At 46.9% G+C, this 23,994-nt stretch overlaps 1 protein-coding gene and 1 pseudogene across 2 annotated transcripts in view; one reads left to right on the top strand and one right to left on the bottom strand.

Annotated features, from left to right (window-relative positions):
• LOC101388189 (cytochrome P450 2D14-like) lies at positions 1-5,894 on the top strand (annotated as a pseudogene). Its single transcript, XR_015556349.1, has 9 exons — positions 1-189; positions 893-1,064; positions 1,733-1,885; positions 1,976-2,136; positions 2,488-2,664; positions 2,849-2,990; positions 3,219-3,405; positions 3,871-4,012; positions 4,105-5,894. The product of XR_015556349.1 is annotated as a cytochrome P450 2D14-like (transcript).
• The window catches only part of LOC147913711 (uncharacterized), a 27,707-nt gene continuing 9,587 nt past the window's right edge, over positions 5,875-23,994 (bottom strand). The window contains exons 2-9 of the mRNA XM_087448832.1: positions 14,575-14,953; positions 12,994-13,028; positions 12,278-12,321; positions 11,690-11,766; positions 7,377-7,442; positions 7,191-7,229; positions 6,371-6,413; positions 5,875-6,024 (exon numbers count right to left, since the gene is read on the bottom strand). Coding sequence (XP_087304958.1) covers positions 5,966-6,024; positions 6,371-6,413; positions 7,191-7,229; positions 7,377-7,442; positions 11,690-11,766; positions 12,278-12,321; positions 12,994-13,025 — 360 coding nt within the window. The 5' untranslated portion in view covers positions 13,026-13,028; positions 14,575-14,953 and the 3' untranslated portion in view covers positions 5,875-5,965. The remainder of the gene's footprint in view (positions 6,025-6,370; positions 6,414-7,190; positions 7,230-7,376; positions 7,443-11,689; positions 11,767-12,277; positions 12,322-12,993; positions 13,029-14,574; positions 14,954-23,994) is intronic.

Consider the following 23,994-nt stretch of genomic DNA (forward strand, 5'->3'; position numbering starts at 1 on the left):
ATGGGGCTGCTGACTGGGGAGACACTGGGGCCCCTGGCTGTGGCCACAGCCATCTTCCTGCTCCTGGTGGACCTGTTGCACCGGCGACAACGCTGGGCTGCACACTACCCACCAGGCCCCATGCCCCTGCCTGGGCTGGGCAACCTGCTGCAGGTGGACTTTCAGGACACGGTTTGCTGCTTTACTAGGGTGAGGAAGGTGGGGGGGTGGGCACAGAAGCCCTGGGGATCCACCCAGCAGCAGACAGTAGGTGGTGGGTGAAGCCACAGGCTGGACAGTGAGCTGGGTGGAAAGGAGGAGGCAGGTTTGAGAGGCCTCTTGGGGGAGGGCATCTGTGCAGGGCCTGGAAGACAGTTTAAATTTTCCAGTCAAAAGTCAGAGAGGGTAAAGGCCTGGAGTGGGTGGGACTTGGCAGAGGGTTTGGGAGGCAGTTGGATAGAGCTTACATTATGTGAGCCTGAGTCCCTTCTGATGACATCAGGAGGAAAGGTCTTGAGATTGGGGAGAGGAGTCTGATCATGAGTACCATTTAAATCAGGAAATCGAGGTTGAGAAAGACAGGGACCAGGTTCGAACTTTTGCTGCTGTGAGACCTTGGACCTCACTGCTCACGTCTATGAACCTCAGTATCCTCACCTGTAAAACAGGATGCTAACCCCGCCTTCTGACAATGTTAGTGACTTCTGCAAAGTCATAGCTTGGATGGTCTGATCCAACGTAAGGTCCTGAACCATAGAGGTTGTGACCCCCAGCGAAACAAAGCCAGATAAAGTCCTTGCACCTGCTCCCTGCCGGGGGGTCAGGGGTCCCCCAAGGCTAGTGCCAGGAGACTGGGGCACGTAACGTGGTCGGGGGCCAGTCTTCACCATCGCCCTCGACCGTCGGTCTGCAGCTGCGGCGCCGTTTCGGGGACGTGTTCAGCCTGCAGCTGGCCTGGAAGCCCGTGGTAGTGCTAAACGGGCTGGCGGCCATGCGCGAGGCTCTGGCGTACCGCAGCGAGGACACATCCGACCGCGCACCTGCACCCATCTTCAATCACCTGGGCTTCGGGCCGCGCTCCGAAGGTAAGCGGAGGAGTGGGTGACCACGCCCCGGTGGGGACTCCGCCCGCAGTGACCCGAGATCCGGCAAGGTCAAGCGCAGGCAGAGTGGTGGTCTTCCGGCCCAAGGAAGAGTCAGCAAATTTGAAGGGGCGGCAGGTAGAGGAATGAGCCTTTGCCCAGGGTGGAGAGGTTGGCATGGGCGGGACGGAGGGCGGGGCCTTACAAGGAGTGGGCGGGCCCCCGGCCGCTGCGAGTAAAAAGGGGATGTCGGAGTGGCAGGAATGAGGAGGACGGAGTGAGTGTGGGCGGGGCGACGGGCGGAGCGAGACCTTCCCTGAACTGGAAGGGTGTTACGGTGCGGAGAGCCGAGAGTGGGGCCAAGAGCTGCCGGCTGTGAGTAGAGCTGTCGAGCAATGTGGGTGGACAGAGGGTCGTACCTGTCCCCAGCCGGAAGCGGGTGTGAAGTGCGCGGGATTTGGTGGAGTGGGAGCGATGTGGTTTGTGCAGTGGGAGCGGGTGCCGGGCCTTCACCACAGCAGGCAGGACTGCGAGAGTATAGGGCAGGGGGCGGGGCCGGGGCATGTCGCTGGTGTAGACGGAAGGGCAGGCGAGACTGTGAGCAAGGTATGCACGCAGAGGCGGGGCCAGGGCACACTTGGGCCGCGCCCACGTGCCCGCTTCGCCCGCAGGGGTGATCTTTGCCCGCTATGGACCCGCGTGGCGGGAGCAGCGGCGCTTCTCCGTGTCCACCCTGCGCAACTTCGGCCTGGGCAAGAAGTCACTGGAGCAGTGGGTGACCGAGGAGGCCTCGTGCCTCTGTGCCGCCTTCGCAGACCAGGCCGGTGAGTGCTGGGCTGAGGGACAGGAGACAGGGATGGAGGCTGGGAAGAGGAGATGGAGGCGACCCCCTGACCTGCACCGTCCCCTCCCAGGACTCCCCTTTAGCCCCAGCGCCCTCCTGAAGAAAGCGGTGGGCAACGTGATCGGCTCCCTGACCTTTGGGCAGCGCTTCGAGTACAACGACCCGCGCTTCCTCAAGCTATTGGACCTAATGGACGGCTTACTGCAAGATGAGAACGGCTTCGTGCCCGAGGTGCGAGGGTAGAGGAGCCGAGGGAACCCTGCAGGTGAGCTCCATGGAGGAGACTCCCGCCCTGCAATGGGCCTCCGCGGTGGCGGATTTGTATAGAGGGGAGTTGGCTCAGCGGGCCCCACAAAAGGGCTAAGGAACCTGTACCTCTTTCGTTGGAAGCCACAGGAACCCAGGAGATGTAGATTTTAGATTTGTCCTTTTGGGGCCCAGGTGAAGAGGCAGTGCCAAGGCCTGAACTTAGGGAGGAACCAGGTCAATGGTGGGGACACCCTGGAGGATGCTAACACCTGACATGGGGTGAACACCTGAGCACAGGGAGGATCCAGGACCCCACATCTATGGCCTGCACAGGTGCTAAATGCGATCCCCCAGCTCCTGCGGCTCCCGGGGCTGGCTGCCTCGGTCTTTCCAAGGCATAGGGCCTTCATGGCCCTGCTGGACGAGCTGATCACCGAACACAGGATGACCCAGGACCGGGCCCAACCACCCCGAGACCTGACTGACAGCTTCCTGGACGAGGTGGAGAAGGTGAGCTGCCAGGGACAAGGACAGGGACATGGGTTGTGGGGTGAGGGCCCATGAGGGGAGCCTGGGCAAGGTGGGGCCTGTGTATCACTTAGTGATCAGTCACCCTGGGTGATGGGTACAGAGTGGGAGGACATTTGGGGTTTCCTCCCTCTGCCCCTGAGCCCACCCTCTCTACATGGCCCAGGCCAAGGGGAACCCCGAGACCAGCTTCAATGATGTGAACCTGCGCCTGGTGGTATATGACCTGTTCACTGCCGGGATGGTGACCACCTCGACCACGCTAGCCTGGGCCCTCCTGCTCATGATCCTGCACCCGGATGTGCAGCGTGAGCCCAGCCTGGGGACCTGGTGGCATGGGCCAGGGTGGAGAGGGTCAGGCTGGGGACCTGGAGCTTGGGTTGTCCACCAGGAGCTCTGAGCTGAGGCTGGGCCCTGGCTCAGGGGTCACAGTGATCTCCTCCTCCACGTGGGCACAGCCCCTGCACAGGAGTCAGGAGGAGGTCAGGGTCCAGGCCCCTGGGTTCTGACCACTGTGGGGATGCTTGTCTGTCCAGGCCGTGTCCAACAGGAGATCGATGAGGTGATAGGGCAGGCGCGGAGACCAGAGATGGGGGACCAGGCCCACATGCCCTTCACCATGGCGTGGTCCATGAGGTGCAGCGCTTTGGGGACATCATCCCAATGGGTGTGCCCCACATGACATTCCGGGACATTGAAGTGCAGGGCTTCCTCATCCCCAAGGTAGGCCTGCGGCCCTCCTCACCCCAGCTCAGCAACCCCTGCCCCCTGGTAGCCCCAGTATGGCCACTGCCAGTTGGGGCCAGGCCTGGAATTCAAAGTACCTAATCCTCATTTCCACAGGCACCAACTGTCCAGCCTGGGTGGGTATGGGGAGGAAGCAGAGGCATGGCCGGCCCTGTCTATTCAGAGCCCCCAGTGAAGGAAGGCTGTAAGACAAACTAAAATATGCTGCAGTGTGTTGGAGGAGCTGTTATGAAGGGACAGGTGGCAGTGAGGGCGCCCACGGGAGGCCTGTCACTTGGCCCTGCCATGGGGACAGGGAGGGTGCCATGAAGCTTCTTGGGCTGAGACTGACTTGAAAGAGTACAAGTGTGTGGCAGGCAGAGTGTGGCCCATGCATGTTTGGTAGCAGGGGTCCATGCATCTCCCAGTCCAGACCCACCCATGCCAGGCATCTCCTGCCAGGGGACGACGCTCATCACCAACCTGTCCTCGGTGCTGAAGGATGAGACCGTCTGGAAGAAGCCCTTCCGCTTCCACCCCGAGCACTTCCTGGACGCCCAGGGCCGCTTCATCAAGCAGGAGGCCTTCATGCCCTTCTCAGCAGGTGCCTGTGGGGAGCCTGGCTCGCTGTCCCCTCCTGAGGGAGTCTGGAGCCAGGGCCCCCAGGCTCACTGACCCCCTCATATGCACCCACAGGCCGCCGCTTGTGCCTCGGGGAGCCCTTGGCCCGCATGGAGCTCTTCCTCTTCTTCACCTGCCTCCTGCAGCACTTCAGCTTCTCGGTGCCCGCTGGGCAGCCCCGCCCCAGTGACCACGGTGTCTTTGGCATCCTGGTGACCCCATCACCCTACCTGCTCTGTGCTGTGCCCCGCTAGAGGGGGACACCAAGCCCCAACCCTATCCTCAGCAGGGGCCCTGATGTCCAATAAACCAGTGTGATGGCACCAACATGGTTTGAGTGCCACCCAGGCCCCCGACTAGCTCCTGGCGGTGATGTGGCCTCAGTAGCCTCCCCTGGGGCCAGCTCGTACACCTCCCTGATCCAGCCTCACCTGGCATTTGAACGCATTTGAGATACAGACATACTGAGGTGAAGAAGGTGACAGCTTACCCCCTAGTCACCCATGGAGACCAAACACTAGCTACTCGAATTAGTCACAAAATCTACACATAGGTCTGGGCTCCTCCCAGGAGGAGCTAGAATAGGCTTCTGAGAGACATCATTGAGGCCCTGGTGGGGCTGGGGAGGGCCCCACTCAGTCTGGATACCCACATTTCAGGCCCAATGATACCCAATGCACAGCACATGCCAGCAGCTGAGCCAGCACCATCAAGTCTGCTGCCTCATTTCATCTAAGACACTCCAATAGGTGGGGAACTCAGGGCACTGGGAAGGGATGTGCCAGGTGAACACTCAGGCTCAGTCCTCAGGTGCCAGTACCCTCCCTGGGAAGCCTGATGGCAGCCCATGAGTGAGCACCTCCCTGGGCCTCTCGGTCACTCCAAGATAAGATGGTCCCCCTTTCCCAGCCTCTCAGGCATGCTCGTGTCCAGGCCCCTGCCCAGTAGGAGTTGCTCACGGCCAGGCTGGAGGTGGAGGAGGGCTGACTCAGGGCACTGTCCTCGGAGTGGCAGGGTCAGGCCAGGCTCTCCAGGAGGATCGGCCACAGGCAGGGAATTAGCCCTGTGGGCTGCCGGCATGCCCTAGGGACAGGGGTCAGCCTTGGACCCCTGTGACAGTGGGATGACCAGAGGAGGAGCTGGTCACGTGGGGACCTTGGAGGAGCACACCCTGGCTCTTGTCCTTGCTCTGCCATTCCAGTCCATGACCCTGGGCCAGTCTCTCCCTGCCCTGGGCTTCTGTTTCCCCTTCAGCCAATGAGATGGTTGTACCATCTCAGGCCGCTGGGGCCTGTCATCCTGCTCTGACTCTGTGGCTGTGACCTTGTTAGCCTGGAGCCCAGGCTGAGGGCAAGGACTGCCATCCTCCGCCTGTCCCCACCTCCACAATTGACTGGCTCTGGACTGAGCACACAGGCAGTGCCCAAAGGTTTCTAATGACTGTCTGCTTACACGAGTCTTGGGCAGACCCCCTGGTGCATTTGGCTAACAGCTTAGGGACCACCGACACTCAGGGCAGAAGCAGCTCCTCCAGGCCTGTTTTTCCAAAGGAGCCCCACCCAAGAGCATCCCTGTCAGGTGTTCCACCAGTGTCTTCCAGGTGCCCTCATCACAGGGAGCTCCAAACTCTGAGCAATCAGGGAACTTGGTCTGTCCCTGGGCACTGCATCAGGAAGCCATCCATGGCCCCTGTCACCCTCTCCAGAGTATCCACTGTTGAGTTAGGGCTTGGTGGCAGGACAGTAGTGTTCCTGTAACTAGTCAGGACAGGGAGTCTGGACGGGGCCACACTGTGTTTGCGAAGACCTGAGGCCCCTGAGAGGAGGCAAGTGGGCCTGCAGAAGCAAGAACTCTGAGGATTTATTGATACTTTGTCATTTGTAGTTCTGAGTCTTGGGGACGTCAGAGGCTGAGAACCAGCCCATCGACAGCTTCCTCAGAAGCCGGGGCACCTAGCTCCCGGGTCTTTCCTCTTGCTCTCGACCTCAGAGGCCTCTGAAAAGCACAAGCAGGCATGCCATGTGGGTCCCCTGCTGGGAGGACCTTTCCCCAGGTCCAGGGGACCCCTGATGCCAGGGGAGCAGGTCAGCATTGATAAAAGACTAGGTATTCCTCCAGTCCAAGGGGAGTGGTCTCGAGTTCCTGCCAACCAGGAAGGCAGCAGGAGGCAGGGGAGGCTTATTCAGGAAGGCCAGGGCATCTGGCCACCCCCAGGGGTCTTCCCTTCCCTCCCAGAGACAGGAGCATCTGAGAGGAGGTGGGCTATCTGTGACCTCTGCAGGGTCACTGAGATTAGCGAGGGGGCACTCCTGCTACAGCAGGATGGGGTCCACTGTCTCACCAGAAAGATGTACAGCAATCTCCTTTCGGACCTTTTCACCTTCCTGGGAAGGAAGAAGGAGCACAATGGTGGGATGAGACGGGTTCTACATTGTGCTGATGGGGAAACTGAGACCTCACTTCACGAGAAATCAGAGGAGGCTAGGATTCAGACCCTCTCTCTGCTCATACCATGTTTAGTGCCTCTCAGCTCCACATGGAGCTCCTTGCTCCAATGAGATGGCAGTTTGGGCCAGCAGTCTGGGGGGTGCCCCCCGAACGTCCTACCCCATGGCCTCCCTGCCCTGCACTGCTCCCGGGCTTCTCACTAGGCGCCAAGCTGCCTCACCTCTCAGCTTGGGGTCCCTGCCACCTCTTCCTCCTCAGCCACCTCCTTCCCAGCAGGAATGGAGCTGGCTGCTTCCTCCCCTGGGGACCTCACCTCCCCCTCATCCTGAGACAAGATGTCAGTCTCCTCCTTGGTGACAGCATCATTCAGTCTTCCCGTGGCCTTGGGGGTCATGACACGCAGGGAGGAACAAGATTGCAGAATATAGGCAGAAAGGCCCTCAGCACGCCTCCTCCCTCCCCCTGTGCTCCAAACTTGGACTATAAAAGCAAAGAACTATACAGTTCTTTGCTTTTAAAGACCTATACAGTTCTATACAGGGATGTCCTTCCCTTCTCAGCTCCAGCTGTGGTACAGTTGCGAGTTTCCTGGGGGGGGGCGCTGCCACTATCTCTGGGACTCGCTGCCATGAGCTGAGGTGTCCCTGGGTCTCATGGAGCTCTGACAGGAGACAGCCCCAGCCCTGGGCCCTTCCAGGGGAGGCCTCACTTACCTCAGAGGCTTGCTTCTTCCCGCTCTTAACTCTGCGTCTCTACAGAGGGAAACAGGAGAGGTGACACACAGCTGTGAGTGGCTGAGAGTCTTTCCCTGGCTGGCCCGTCCTCTCACTGTGCCTTCCAAGGGTGCCCAGGACAGCCACCCCACTCCAGGGCAAGAGGGGACCCCAGCCCTTACCCACCTGAGTGGTCACAGGGTAGCACTTATCCATCAGCCCCCACACTGGCCTTAAGGTCTCCCCTATGGGCTGCATGACAAGGAGAGAGAGGAGGGAGGGAGGGAAGGCTGAGGTGACATCTAAGGGCTCAGCTACGCACTAGCCCACCATCAATGCCTGCATCTGCAGACACGTAAAACTACCAGAGATTTAAGGAAAACTTCAAACAAGCAGTAATTTATGTCTTTAGAAAGATAAAACTTTGCAGTCATAAAACAAGAATAGGCTCTAACAGGGGCCGGCCCAGTGGCGCAAGTGGTTAAGTGCGTGTGCTCTGCTGCGGGGGCCCAGGGTTCGCTGGTTCGGATCCCGGGCACACACCGACAGACCACTTGTCAAGCCATGCTGTGGCGGCGTCCCATATAAAGTGGAGGAAGATGGGCACGGATGTTAGCCCAGGGCCAGTCTTCCTCAGCTAAAAAAAAAAACAGGAGGATTGGCAGATGTTAGCTCAGGGCTGATCTTCCTCACACACATACACAAAAAAGAATAGCCTCTAACATAGAAATATTCAAACAACAACCTCTAATTTGCGAAAAACAAAAATATGATATGATAATGGGAATGAAAAATCTCAAAGTGTAGAAGATAAAAGTTGAAAAAAATATTTCCCAGAAAGAACAGAGAGAGATAAAGAGCTCCAGCCGCTAAATCACAGATCTTTCTGAAAGAGGGAACAGAGACTGGAGTGGCAGAGAGAGATACCAAATAAAAACATTGCTTTTTTATCAAGACAATCTCCCAAAGATGAGGGCAAATGAGTTTCCAGATGAGAAGGAATCACCAAGTGTCAAGGACAATGGATGAAAGAAACCCATCCCAGACTATGGCATAAATAATTTCAGAACACTTGAGGACAAAGAAGAACCTAAATCTTCCAGAGATGCAAAGAAAAACGTCTGTTTCAGGAATTCAACTTTCACCAAACTTTTCAACACCAACCTGTGAAGACAGGTTCTGTCTTCAGAAGACAATGAAGATCTTCAAAATCTGTGAGAAAATTATTTCTAGTCTAGAATTCTATACCTAGCCAAACTCTTAGTCGAGTATGAATTAAGACCTTTTCAGACATGTAATATCTCAAGATTAGCCCTCAGGAAGCAACTGGATGTTATGCTCTACCAAAATGAAAGAGTAACATGGGCTCCCACACATGAGAGAAGTGAAGTGGTCCCCAGAACAACGGTGAAGGGAGATCCCAGGACAGCTGAGCATCCCATCCAGATGGAAACAGGAGGATGGAGGGCTCCATGAGATGCTTCCATGAAATCAATCATACTGATAAATCAACTAATTTGTCTAAATGTATTGCAAGGATATTTATATTTCTGGCAGAGAGCTTGGATGAATTAATTATAGATACAGAGGAAACTAAAATTTAAACAAAGAGGCAAAACCAAAATTATACACAAAGAAGAGTAATCATGGTATACTACATGACTCAGCTAGGAATACTATTTACATTGTTTTAAAATGTAAACCTTCAATATTGGTCTAATAAAAATTATGACACACACCTACAACCATGCATCATTTAATGATGGGGATACGTTCTGAGAAATGCATCGTTAGGCAATTTCGTCATTGTGCGAACATCATAGAGTGTACTTACACAAACTAGATGGTATAGCCTACTACACACATGGGCTATATGGTATTATTCTTATGGGACCACTGTCATGTATGCAGTTGGTCATTAATCGAAATGTCGTTACGTGACACATGACTACACTAGAATAGCTAAAAAAAAAAAAAGGCAAGTGAGAGTGGATGTGGAACAATTGGAACCTCTCTTTCATTGCTGGTGGGAATGCAAAATGGGTACCAGCCACTTTGGAGAAGTTTGACAGTTTTTTACAAAACTAAACATACACTTACCACATGACCCAACAATCCCACTGCTAGATATTTACCTAAGTGAAAGGAACACCTATGTTCATACAAAAATTATACAAGAATATTTATAACAGTTTCATTTATAATTGCTAAAAACTAGAAACAATCCAAATGTCTCAACTGGTGAATGGAAGAACTATTGTACATCCATACAATGGATAACTATGCAGCAATAAGAATAAACAAATTACTACTACACTCAACAATTGGATGGATCTCAGATGCATCGTGCTAAGTGAAAGAAATCAGACTCAAAAGTCTACATAGTGGATGTTTTCATTTATATGACAATCTTGCAAAGATAAAACTATAGGAACAGAAAACTGTTCACTGGATGCCAGGGGCTGGGAGTTGGGGAAGCGTTGACTACAGTGAGTACAAGGGAATTTTTTGAAGTGATGGAACTGTTCTGTGTCTTGGTTGTGGTGGCGGTTACACAACTGTATACATTTATCAAAACTCACAGTACTATACACTGAAAAGGATGAATTTTACTCTATATAAATAATACCTTAATTTTTTAAAAAACTGAATAAAAAGCACCTACTGTGGGGGAGCGAAATTTAAAAGCCAAAATTATAAAAATCAGCAAAAATGATACTCAAAAAATTTTAACAATTGAAGATGTCATTACTCAGATTTAAAAATTGACAACACCAAAAACTAGGATATAACTATTGGAAGACTGGAGAGAGGTGAAATGTGTATTGGAGGTGGCAGTAAGTGTACCGTTGTTACAAGAGTTAAATCCTGGGGCCGGCCCCGTGGCATAGTGGTTAAGTGCGGTTAAGTGCGCTGGCCGCCCGGGGTCAGATCACAGGCGCGCACCGATGCACCGCTTCAAGCCATGCTGTGGCAGCGTCCCATATAAAATGGAGGAAGATGGGCACAGATGTTAGCCCAGGGCCAGTCTTCCTCAGCAAAAAGAGGAGGATTGGCATGGATGTTAGCGCAGGGCTGATCTTCCTCACAAAAGAAAAAAAAAAGAGCTAAATCCTTATGTTCCATTGTAGGAATTCATTGGATAATGTTTAAATCTAAAAAATCAAGACAAAGCAGGATAAGCTTTCTATTTAGAAACACAGAGGCAAAATCAAAGGCTACAGCAGGACAGGCTGGAAGCTGGAAAAATTCCCCCCTGGGTTGCAGGAATCATGGGTGAGGAGGGGTGGGGCAAAAGGCAGCTAGTTTTTTGTTTCAAGTCTTAAAACTTGGACTCATCAAATTATGTACATGCATATATCTTTGATGAGAGTATAACTTTATAAAATGGAAATTTGACTGGTAAATATAAAAAAAAGGAAGCAGCGTGGGACTCAGTGATCTTCAAGGCACCTGCCAACACGGACCTTTTTTTTTTTTTTGTAAGGAAGATCAGTCCTGAGCTAACATCCATGCCAATCCTCCTCTTTTTGCTGAGGAAGACTGGCCCTGGGCTAACATCTGTGCCCATCTTCCTCCACTTTATATGGGACGCTGCCACAGCATGGCCCGACAAGCGGTGCATCGGTGCGTGCCCAGGATCCGAACCCTGGCCACCAGCAGCAGAGCGCGTGCACTTAACAGCTACGCCACGGGGCCGGCCCCCAACACGGACCTTCTTAGTGGCTCCCCAGCCTCCAAACAGTCACTCCCACAGGGGCAGCCCACACTTCTCAGTGTTGCTGGGTCACAGATAACTTTGTCCCCACAGGAATCTCCTCTTCCCAATAGCACTGGACGGAGAGCAGGAGGCCTCCAGAGACCAGGTATGTTGTTCTGTCCTGTCACTTGGGGCAGCCTGGGTGTAGTCACTGTCCCTCTGGGAGCCTGTTTCCTCATCTATAAAATGGGAGCTGCTGGTTGCCGTGAGATTTAAATGACTAACAGATGGGCAGCACCTAATACAGCACATGGCACTCAGTGGGCATCCAGTCGGCATCCATTTGTTTTCTCATGACCAAGGGCTGGGAGTAGGGGCTTCTGCCATAGGTTCTTGCGCCTGACACATCAAAGAGGGTATGCAACACCAGGCAGGTGTCCTGCTCACCACCACCCCATTCACACAGGAGTGTAGAACTAAATTCCAAGGCTATTCACATGCATTAGGGATCATCTGTTCCTTCAGGTTTAGTCTAGGCAGTCTAGGCCACTGTCATGGAGCTCTGAGGTGACCACATAATCAGCCCATGAGGGGTGGTCCTCTGTTTTGACACTTTGCCAGAAATACAAATTTACCAGATTCCTCAGGGAATTTCCCCAGAACCCTCACATTCACACACACACACACACACACACACACACACACAGAGTTGGTTGACCATATGAGGTCAAGGAGCATGACCCCTATTCAGGCTACAGTGAGACTGTCCCAGCCTCTAGGCCCTGACAGAGGTCCCTACCTGTGATGATTCCCCAGCAATCTCATGGTCAGGGGCTGTTTTCCCCACAGACCCATGAAAATAGTAGTACACCACTCCTGCAGGAAGGTGAAGAAAGTCTTGTTAAACCATTGAAAAGAGTGATGTAATTATTTTTAAACACCAATATTTATAATATTCCAGAAATCATATCCTTTTAAACTATTTAAGCTTGTGATGAAAGATATTAGGTATTAACTTAAAATGTGTGAGGGGACATATAGTTTTTCCAAATGTATGCAAGCAAAAATTTGAAGATCACTACTGTAGGACGTTATTAGATTATGTGGGTTTTGTGGTTTGTTTGTGGGGGGTTTTTTGGTGGGAGGAAGTATGCGTTTTAGAGTTAGACATGGGTTCAAATCCCAGGTTCACTACGAAGGTTCAGAGGGAAGGAAGGGAGAAAGAAGGCCAGCTTTGGCTCTGAGCAGAGTGGAGCCCCTGGGGAGCTAGGTACATGGCAACCTCAGGAGGGGGCCTCTGGGAGCCCTGGTGGCACCTAGAGACTGGGGTAGCTCTGAGGGGAGAACCAGTTTCATCCCCAACTCACTCCAGCACCCAGGCCCTTACCTGCAAGAAGGGAGATCTGTACTACATACAGGGTCTTGTAGAGCCTGGAAGGAAAGCAGAGCTGAGTGGGAGGCTGGGGTCTCCCGTGCCCTCACCGGTGGTCCTGGCTTTCCTCCCCAATCTGAGCCCCAGGACCTACTCCACCAGGGCGTGTCCAATCAACACTGTGGATGAATAAATTCGTCAGCTGTAACAGGACTCAGCCTGGGCTCTCTGCTGACTGGCTGGCATGACTGTGTGTCTGCCTACTTCAAAAGCCAGACTGGGAGCCTGGAGCACACAAGGACCCCCTGATCCCCTCCTGTCTCCTTTCCTCCTTTATGTGTTTACATGGGTCCAGGTTAGTTGCTCATTCAGCACTGTATTAGCTCTTCCCCCGCAGCCCTCCAAAGCCCTCTCTACTCTGGAGTGACAGATCCCACAACCAGATTAGAATTAATATCCCATGACCCAACCTCCTCTTCTGGGACCCCCTCCCTCGGGACAAGCAGAGCGTCTTGGCACTACCAGGATAGTGGCTACCTGCCTACACACACACACAGGCATGTCCCACCTGCCAGGACCAGGCCCTCCATCCCAACCCTGAGACCCAGACACACCGTAACAGTCATGGAAAGGGGAATAGAAAACCCTATTTTCCCTGCCTCTTGGGCCCAAGTAGGGGTCCCCCTTTCTGATCATTCCAGGCATGGTAACAGGGTCCAACCACACTTTACCTCTCTCTCTGGCAGCATAGACCAAACACCATTTTCTAAGAAGAGAAGATGGGCCACAGTCAGTGCATCACATGGGCCCAGGACCCTGGTGTTCCTCTACCCCGTGGCTTGAAGGGATCCCAAGGGGCCAGAGGTGGCTGGGGTAATGGCAAGGACCTCACTGGCAGGGCTAAGCCCGGGGGTGGCCTGCTGGAGGTCAGACTCAGGATGGAGTGGGATAGCACTAGAAGCTTGGAAAATGCTCAGGAATTTCTCCCAAGACCTCAGAGCCCCAAACAAAAGATGGTTTCAATACCCTCAGAGCTAGAGAGGTAGAGTCCAGGGAATCAGGATGGGAAGAGACGGTTGGGATAGGATTAAGGAAAAAGATATAGTTCTATTGAACATTTGGTGTAAAATGTCCCCAGGTGTAGGTGGCTAATTATAATAGTAAATAATCATGATTTAAAACTGCTAATATTTTAAAGTTTTTTCTGTGTTACTCAGCACTTTTGGAATAATTTTGGGAGTATTGGGGGAGATTCCCTAGCCTCTTCAAAATACCCTCTGTGTCTGGAATCCCCCCATCACTGTCAGAATTCCACACAAACTGACACCGTTGTTAAGTCAAGGTCTCCAATGTGAGCTGGACCCTCAGTGTGGCCCACCAAGCCTCCATTTCCCAAGTCAGCTTCCCATCCTCCACAGGGACTATTTCAGAATCTCTCTTTAAAGCTCCAACCCCATCTCTGCCTTCCTCAATTTCGGCAAAGAACACAGGCACCATCAGATGAGAGTTCCCTTGACTTTCTGCCACCAAATCCATCCCTTTTCTGCTTTCACCGGCCATTTCCTCTTCAGGGGAGGGGGCTTCCCTCCCCACTCTGAGGCTAGCCCCACTCCTGCCCTCCATTCCATCTGGTCTTCTCACAACCTGGGTGCTTGAGGGGCCCCTCTCTCACTTGTGTATTCAGCCTTTCCTTCTCTTCTGGCTCCTTCCCATCAGCATTTAAACACATTGCTTGTCTCTTCCATTAAAAAAAAAAAAAAGCCTTCTCCCTTGAACTCAAATCCCTTCTCCAGCTACTGTCTTAATTGTCCCTTACCCTTCAGACAACTCTCCTTGGGAGAGCTGTCTACCATGGATGTTTTCACTCCTCTCCACCTCTCCCTCACTCCACAACCCACTTCAGTCTGTCTCTGTACCTGTCAACCTATGAAATCTCTCTCACCAAAATCACCAATATACTCCTAGGTCATCAAATCCAGTGGGTCATTTTCAGGCCTTGGCTCACTTCACCTCTCTGCAGGACACTACAGCACCTTCCTTCTGAATCACCTTCTCTGGTAACACTGCTAGCAATGTATTCAACAGTAAGCTTTGTTAGTCATTTATAACTTGGTATGAGTGAAGTTATTAGGCTTTTTCTGAGAGGAGGTTTAGTGGAGGAAAGGAGAGAAAATGAGTCCTGAGGGAGAGGAGAAGAGGGGAGAAGGGGATGCCAAGTAGGAAAGGATACAGAAAAGGTAGGCTAGGAGTCATAAACATAATTTTCACCTGCTTGGGTGGTTTACTGAGGGCAGCCTTTTGAGCTTGCTTACCAAATGTGCCAACCCTGATGACGTTAATGATTTGTAGAGTATCCTTTGACAATATCAGTGTCAAGGCAGCCTGCTCACCTCCCCTCAGGCTCCAGGACCAAGCCTGAGAAGGGCACTAGAGCCCAGCTGAATCTGGAAGTCCAGTTCACAGCCCCTCCCTTTCACAAGGAGAGTGGTGGCTATGTGTGACATCATGTCTTAGGGGGCTTTATGACAAGACAACCTCTCCAACCTATGCCAGAGTAGTTTATCACTTGCTTCAGGGTCGCTTTCAACCCCCACCAGTCACAGGCAGCACCTCTGTAGGTATCTCTTCAGTTCCATTCATGCCATCAACACCGTCTGAACACCTACAATGTCCCAAACTTTATGCAAAGTCCTGTAGGGACATAAAAACACAAAGGTGTAAGACTCAGTCTTGTCACATAACACAATAAGCACATTTTCTGAATCCAAAACAAAAACACAGCCTGACATCTTCTAAGTGTCATCAATCCATCCAACCAGTGTCTGGTGAGCTTCCATTTGGGGCCAAGAATAATGCTGAGGGAATAGAAGGTAAACAGGACACAGAGCCTGCCCTTGAGGAGCTTGAAGACATCAAATAGACATCTTTTGAATCAAGACAATAATTTCTAACATCCTCAAGTTACTATAACTAAATAATAATTACAAAAACTATGGATGGTTAAAACTGAGGAATGCCTTAGTTTCACAAACACATGAAACATTTACCAAGACAGACCTTATTCTCGACTATAAAACAAGCCTCAGTAAACTTTAAAAGATTCAAGTCATTTCAAGTATGTTCTTTGACTACAGTGGAATTAAATTAGAAGTCAGTAACAGAAAGATCCCTGGAAAATACCCAAATATTTGGAAACTAAACAACACACCTTTAAATAACATATGGGTGAAAAAAAAATCAAAAGGAAAGTGAATAAAATGAGAACTGAATAAAAATGATAAAAGTATCAAAATTCCTAGGATGCAGCTAAAGCAGTACAGAGAGGGAAATTCATAGCAGTTAAATACCTATTTTAGAAAATAAGAAAAGTCTCAAATCAATGACCTCAGTTTCTACCTTAAGAAACTAGAAATAGAAAAGCAAATAAACCCATAGTAAGAACAAGAAATAAAATAAAAAAGATCAGAGTGGAAATAAATGAAACAGAAAACAGAAAAGCAATAGAACAAAACCAATAAAACCAAAAGCTGGCTTTGTGAGATCAACAAAATGTATAATCCTCTAGCCAGAAAAGATCAGGAAAAAAGAAATAAGACACAGATGATCAATATCAAGAATGATAAAGGTGACATTGATGCAGATGCTATAGATACTAAAATGATAGTAAGGAAATATTATGAACAATGCTATGCCAGTAAATTTGACAACACAGACAAAATCGAAAAAATCTTTAAAGGAAACAAAGTACCAAAGCTCATGCAAGAAGAAATATATAACCTGAATAACCGTATATCTATTAAAAACATTGAATTTATTTAACTTTCCTACGAAGAAAACTTCAGGCCCATATGGCTTCACTAGTGGAGTCTATCAAACTTTTAAGAAGAAATAATATCAATTCTACACAAACTCTTCTAGAAAAATAAGAGGGATTATTTCCCAACTCATTCTATTAGGGCAACATTATCTGATACCAAAACCAGACAAAGATAACATAAGAAAACTACAGATAAACATCCTTCATAAACACAGATACAAATATTAGTAATGAAATCTTATCAAAGTGAAACCAACAACATATAAAAAGGATAATACACATAGAGAGAGAGATTAGACTAGTGGTTTCAGATGGGAAGGTGGGAGGAAGGAGGGCAAAAGGGGTGACAGGGCCCATGGATATGGTAATTAGTCTGGTAATTAGTCTTTGGGTGGTGAACATGATGTAGTATACACAGAAATAGAAATATAATGATGTACACCTGAAATTTATATAATGTTATAAACCAATGTTACCTCATTAAAAAAAAAGGGTGGGGGGGAGAAGGCATAGATAAGCAAATTCAGGAATTAAAAAGTGGGGGATCCTTACTTTATATCCTAATTCACCATGTGGCAACCTATAGTAATATTAACAGTGTTGTGCATTGCAGCTTAACTTTTTACTGTATAATAAAATAACTGTATTGTATATGATACTCATGTATATAACTTAGAAAAACAGATACCAAAATAAAATATAGTTCCACCACTTAAAAAAAAAAAAGAAAACGACAATACATCATTACCAAAGGAGTTTATCCTCAGAAATGCAAAGTTGGTTCAACATTCAAAAACCAAACAATATAATTCACCATATTAACAGACTAAAAAAGAAAAACTATACAATTATCTCAATAGATACATAAAAAACATTAGAAAAAATCAACATCTGTTTCTGAAAAAAACTCTGAGCAAACTAAATCTAGCTGGGAACATCCTCAACCTAATGAAGGGCATCTATGAAAAACCTAGAGCTAACAATGTACTCAATGGTAAAATACTGAATGCTTTCCCCCTAAATTGAGGAATAAGGTAAGGATGTTTGCCCTCATCCCTTCTATACAACCTTGTACTGGAAGTTTTAGACAGTGAACTAAGTCAAGAAAGAGAAGTAAAAGGAAACCAATTGGAAAGGGAGAAGTAAAATTGTCTTTATTTGCAGACAACATGATTGTATATAAAATCCTATGAGATCATCCAAAGAGCTACCAGAGTATAGTAAGTTTGAAGGACAACAAGATCAATATATAAAAATCAATTCTATTTGCTGTGAAGCTAAAACCACTCTAAAAAATAAATATTAAAAAATCAATTATATTTCTATATAAAAGCAATGAAAAATTGGGAATTGAAAGTTTTAAAAATACCATTTATAATAGCATCAAAAATATGAAATACTTAGAGGAAAATCCGACAAAAGAGGTGTGCAAGATTGTACACTACAAACTATAAAACATTGCTGAGAGAAATTAAACAAGATCTAAATAAATGAAGAGATATTCCATGGTCATGGATCAGAAGATTTAACATTGTTAAGATGTCAATTCCACTCTCAAATCGATCTATATATTCAGTGTAATTGCAACAAAAATTCCAGTAAATATTGTTGTTGAAATCAATATGCTATTTCTAAAGTTCATATGGAAACGCCAAGGACCTAGAATAGCCAAACAATTTTGAAAAAAGCAAAGTTGGACAGTAATCAAGACAGTATGAGATTGTTGATATCAAGATAGATGGAACAGAATAGAATCTAGATATAGACCTATATATTGTTAATTGATTTTAGACAAAGGTGAAAATACGATTCAGTGGAGGAAATATAGTCTTTCCAATAAATGGTCCTCGAATAATTAGATATTCATATAGAAAACAATAGACTTCAATTCCTATCTCTCAGCATATACAAAAAGTAACTCAAAATTGATCATAGACCTAAGTGTAAAACCTAAAACCATAAAACTTCTAGAAGAAAACATAGGAGAAAATCTTTGTGACCACGGATTAGGCCAAGATATCTCAAATATAACACCTAAATCATGACCCATAAGAGAAAAAAATTGACCCATTGGAATTCATCAAAATTAAAATCTTCTGTTCTTCTAAAGACACTGCTAAAAGAATAGAAAGATAAGCCACAGACTAGAAGAAAACATTTGCAAATTATATATCTAATAAACAATTTGCCTAAAATATATAAAGTACTCTCAAAACTCAATAATAATAACACAACAACGTAATTTTTTTTATAATTTTATTTATTTATTTATTTTTCCCCCAAAGCCCCAGTAGATAGTTGTATGTCGTAGTTGCACATTCTTCTAGTTGCTGTACGTGGGATGTGGCCTCAGCATGGCCGGAGAAGCAGCGCGTCTGTGCGCGCCCGGGATCCGAACCCGGGCCGCCTGCATCGGAGCGCACGCACTTAACCGCTAAGCCACGGGGCCGGCCCCAACAATGTAATTTTTAAAATGCGTAAAGACTTGAACAGATACTCCATCAAAGAAGATAAACGGATGGCAAACAAGCACATGAAAAGAGACTCAACATCCTTGGTCATTAGGGAAATGCAAATTAAAACCATAAGATATTACTACACATCTATTAGACTGTCTCAAATTTAAAAAGGCTGACCATACTAAACACTGCTGAGAAGGGGGATAACTGAAACTCTCAACCACTGCTGATGGGAATTTAAAATGATAAAACTACTTCTTAAAGTTTGGAAGTTTCTTTAAAAATAAAACTATATACCTACCCCATTAACTAGCCATTCCACTCTAGGTATTTACTGGAGAAAGAAAGCATATTCCATACAAAGACTTGTACACAAATATTCATAACAACTTTATTTTTTTTATTTTTTTGTGTGTGAGGAAGATCAGCCCTGAGCTAACATCCATGCCAATCCTCCTTTTTTGCTGAGGAAGACTGGCCCTGGGCTAACATCTGTGCCCATCTTCCTCCACTTTATATGGGATGCCGCCACAGCATGGCCTGACAAGCGGTGCATCAGCGCACGCCCAGGATCTGAACCCTGGCCACCAGCAGTGGAGCACGCGCACTTAACCGCTACCCCACAGGGCCAACCCACAACTTTATTTTTAATAGCCAAAAACTAGAAACAACCTAAATGACCATGAACAGGTGAATAAATAAACTGTGGTATATCATTATAATGGAATATACTCAGCAATAAAAGGAATGAACTATTGATATCGGTAACAATAAGGATGAATCTCAAAATAATCTTGCTGAGTGAAAGAAGCCAAACAAAGAATAATACACACTGTATAATTCCATTTACATAAAATTTTACAAAATGCAAATAAATTTTAGTGACAAAAAGCAGATCAGTGGTTGCCTGGGGATGGGGGTGCAGTAGGGAGAGAAGGGATGGAGGGATTACAAAGGTGCATGAGAAAGGTTTTAGGGGTGATAGATATGTGCATTCTCTTAATTGTGGTGATGACTTCACAGGTGTATAATATGTTAAAACTTATCAAACTGTACACATTAAACACGTGCAGTTGGTTGTATGTCAATTATACATCAGTAAAGCTGTTTTTTAAAAAAGAGTAAAACTATATGAACTCTTTTATTTTCTCTTTCTCCAGACTTCAAACATTTTAAACATTCTTTAAACATTTAAACAGGTATTCACATAATCCCTAAAAGAACCCACCTCAACTCCCAATATAGAACAAACATAGATATTCTTTGTAAGGAGAAGAAACAGAAAAGGCCTGTGAAAAGCCATGGCGGTCCAAAAGGAGGAATTCAGCATGATGATTCAGAGCAATGGTCTCCTATGTAACAGTTACAAAAAAAAAAGAAGAAGAAGAAGAAAACTAGAAACGTTCTATTTTATATTCCCAACAATATTCAAGAAGACATTCTATTTATGAAACTGGAGCAGGCAGTAATAAAAATACAGCCAGATATAGGACAATAACTAAATTTTAAAACGGAATGGAAACAGTGAATAGCAAGTTGGATACTGCAAATAACTGAGTGAATTAAAAGAGAAGACACAGAAATTCTCCCAGAATACAGAAGCAAAAGATAAACAATAGAAATGTTGAGAGAAAAGATGAGTGATACGGAGGACAAACCTAGAAGACTGAATAGATATATAAAAGAATACCAGGAGGAGATATACAGATGGCCAATAGGCACATGAAAAGATGTTCAACATCACTAATCATCAGGGAAATGCAAATCAAAACAACACTGAGATATCACCTCATGCCCATTAGAATGGCTATAATCACCAAGACAAAAAACAACAAGTGTTGGAGAGGATGTGGAGAAACAGGAACCCTCATACACAGCTGGTGTAAATGCAAACTGGTGCAGCCTCTATGGAAAATGGTATGAAGATTCCTCAAAGAATTAAAAATAGAGATGCCCTATGACCCAGCCATCCCACTACTGGGAATCTATCCAACGAACCTGAAATCAACAATCCAAAGAGGCTTATGCACCCCTGTGTTCATTGCAGCATTATTCACCATAACCAAGAAGTGGAAGCAACCTAAGTGTCTCTCGACTGCCAACTGGATTAAGAAAATGTGGTATACATATACAATGGAATACTATTCGGCCATAAAAAAAGACAAAATTGTCCCATTTGCAACAACATGGATGGGCCTGGAGGGTTTTATGTTAAGTGAAATAAGCCAGAAGGAGAAAGACAAACACTGTATGATCTCACTCATACATGGAATATAAACCAACACATGGACAGAGAAAACTGTATTGTGGTTACCAGGGGCCATGGGGGTGGGGGGTGGGCACAAGGGGTGAAGGGAGTCATATATATGGTGATGGACAAACAAAAATGTACAACCCAAAATTTCACAATGTTAAAAAAACTATTAAAACATCAATAAAAAATATCTTCTGATGTACATTAATGATGTACATTGTTAATGAGTGAGTTATTCTTAAGTTAAAAAATCAGGTCGGATATTATCTGTTTAAGGGAAATAAAAAGACCTGCAAAAATAAAAAATAAAAGAATACCAGGAGGAAGAGAGTTGTGGGAGAAGCAATAAAAGAAATAAAAGAAAAATGTTCCTTGAAACAAATCACATGCTTTTAAGTTAACGTAATGAGGCAAAAGTAACACAAAGCGTTCCATATGTATACATAGCCAGGTGAGATTTTTTTAATTTTAAGAATAAAGAAAGCATTAAGGCAGGGAAAAAAAAAAAAGAACAGGTTGGGACTGGCCCAGTGGCATAGTGGTTAAGTTCACGCACTCTGCTTCAGTGGCCTGGTGTTCGCAGGTTCGGATCCTGGGTGCGGACCTACGCACCGCTTATCTGGCCATGCTGTGGTAGCATCCCACATACAAGATAGAGGAAGATGGGCACAGGTGTTAGCTCAGGGCCAATATTCCTCAGCCAAAAAAAAAAAAAAAAGAGAGAGACTAGGTCACCTAAAAAGAATATAGAATCAGAATGGCATCAGAATTACCACATGAAACATTAAATGTCAGAGGACAATGGAATAATGTTCTACAGACTTCTGAGGGGAAATGATTGTGACTCAAGAATTCCATGCTGAGCCAAGCCAGCTTTCAGTGTCAGGACAACAGAACGGTTCTCAGGAGCCACTGAGTCCAGATGTCAGACTGCCACCTCGGTACACTGATTCTCTCCTACCTCAAACCACAAGATAAAAGAAAGTAGATCTTAAAATAAATCCATAATAGGGCCGGCCCCGTGGCTTAGTGGTTAAGTGCGCGCGCTCCGCTGCTGGCGGGCTGGGTTCGGATCCTGGGGGCACGCATCGACACATTGCTTCTCCGGCCATGCTGAGGCCGTGTCCCACATACAGCAACTAGAGGGATGTGCAGCTATGACATACAACTATCTACTGGGGCTTTGGGGGAAAAATAAATAAATTAATTAAATCTTAAAAAAAATAAAAAATAAATAAATCCATAATAGTACTGGAAAACAAAAAGTGGTGCCCTGTTGAACCAGAATAAAAGGAATCCCTCTAAAATGGAAGGCAGACAGGATGAGGTTGCCAGAGGAAACCAATGCACAAAATGCAGACAGGAGAGCATCACTGTGAAAGATGGAGGGTCTCTGACTGTCTCTGAGTGATCATCTAGGTGACATCTGGGGAGCAGGAGAGAACCCTCTCAGGATGATTGGTTGGGGGATTCACATGAAGCAAAAAGATGACTGACTTCCCCTTTCCCCACCTGTGCCAGGAGACAAAAACAGATGCATCAACCACCAGGTGAGAGCAATGAAGGTGAAACTCCTTGGCCAGAGAAGTGCTAGATGACTGGTAACACAGAGCAGGAATGGGGAGCCTCAGTACCCCAAAGTCTAACCACAAATAACCTTGCCTAGCAATGTCTTATCATGACCCTGCATAGACTAATGGCACTCCACAGTAAATAAAAGCATTCAAGGAGAGTTCAGCAGAGAATCTCAAATACAGACCTGAGCATTTAGCCAGAACTCACCAAACTTTTGAAGAAAACCAACATTCAGAAAGAGAGGCACCAAACTGTACAACAAACAAAAGAACTAATGACTAAGGAAAAGAGTTAATAGAGAAAAGCAAAGGAGACTTTTAAGTAAATATAATCAAAATCCTCAAAAATATAAAAGAGGATATGGTACCCATCAAGTGTGAATTGTCTTTTGGGGAGAAGAAACAATTAGCTATAGTGGAAATAAAAATATAGCTGGTGAAATGTTGGCTTTCCATTACACTTAGGCCCTTTGAGGACTTCAAGTTTCAGCCATGAGGAAGTAGCTGGTATTGGATTTACACTCCCGCAATAAACAAACGTAAAAGAACAAAATATGTACAACAACAACTATTTATAGGCATGAAGAGGAACCAACGCAGGCCTGTGATTCTTGAGAGGTGAGCCCTACATTCACCCAGGTTTTCTCCTGAGGATATTTTCCTAAGTGTGGCCTGGAGAGGTGAAGCCAGGACAGAGAGCAGCACTCTTATTGGGTACAGGAGGCAGTGATTAGAGTTCAGGGGCTGCTAGTGCAACTGGGATTTGAGAGGCAGGGAATCAAAGTGAAGGCAATCACAGGCAAGGAGCCTGAAAGATCTGCATAAAGATGCTCCTCAAGTTCCCAGCCAACCACTAGGTTGAGCAGATAAGACAGCCCAGCAGATAATAGTTTCTGGGAGCTGGGAGCTGAGAGCTGAGAGGGAAATTCCGAATTCCCCAGTGCTAGAATGACACTGGAGATTGGGCCTGGCCAGAGTAAAGAGATCTTGGTGCACAATCCCTGCATTCAGTTGAGATTCCAGAAAAGCACCACCCTAGGAGTAAGGACTACACCTAGAAGTCTGGGCAAAACTAAAAGAGTTCCAACTGATTCAAGCCTAAATTCAAGCCTCAAAGCCTGCCAAAACAAAACTTACTATTCCTTTAGAAAATTAATGTAATGCACAACATATCCATGTTGTATAGCTTACAATAAAAAGTTACTAAACTTGTAAAGAAGCAGGAAAAATTACCTGATAGTTAAGAGATTAAATAGTCAAAGCTAACTCGGGGATAATCTAAATATTGGTGTTAGCAGCCCCAATATTCCCCACTTCCTAGTATTCATGCCCTGTGGAATGCCCTCCTTTTGAGTGTGGTCTGCATTTACTGACTCACTTCTAAAGAACAAATTTGGTAGAAGTGAGATGTCACTTCCAAAATAATATTACAAAAAGATAGTGGCTTCCATCTTGGATTCTCACTCTCACTCTCTGAACACTTGCCATGCAGGAAAACAGTTGCTATATAATGAGGCAACCTTGTGGGGCGACACGCTTGAAGAGGGATCAAGGCCTGCCAACAATCACGTGAGTGAGCTTGAACGTGGATACCATGTGACACCACCATCACCCCTGCATTGCACTCT

The sequence above is a fragment of the Ceratotherium simum genome, chromosome 25 (assembly GCF_057802395.1).
Source record: "Ceratotherium simum simum isolate JZ-2026a chromosome 25, ASM5780239v1, whole genome shotgun sequence".
NCBI classification, from domain to species: domain Eukaryota; kingdom Metazoa; phylum Chordata; class Mammalia; order Perissodactyla; family Rhinocerotidae; genus Ceratotherium; species Ceratotherium simum.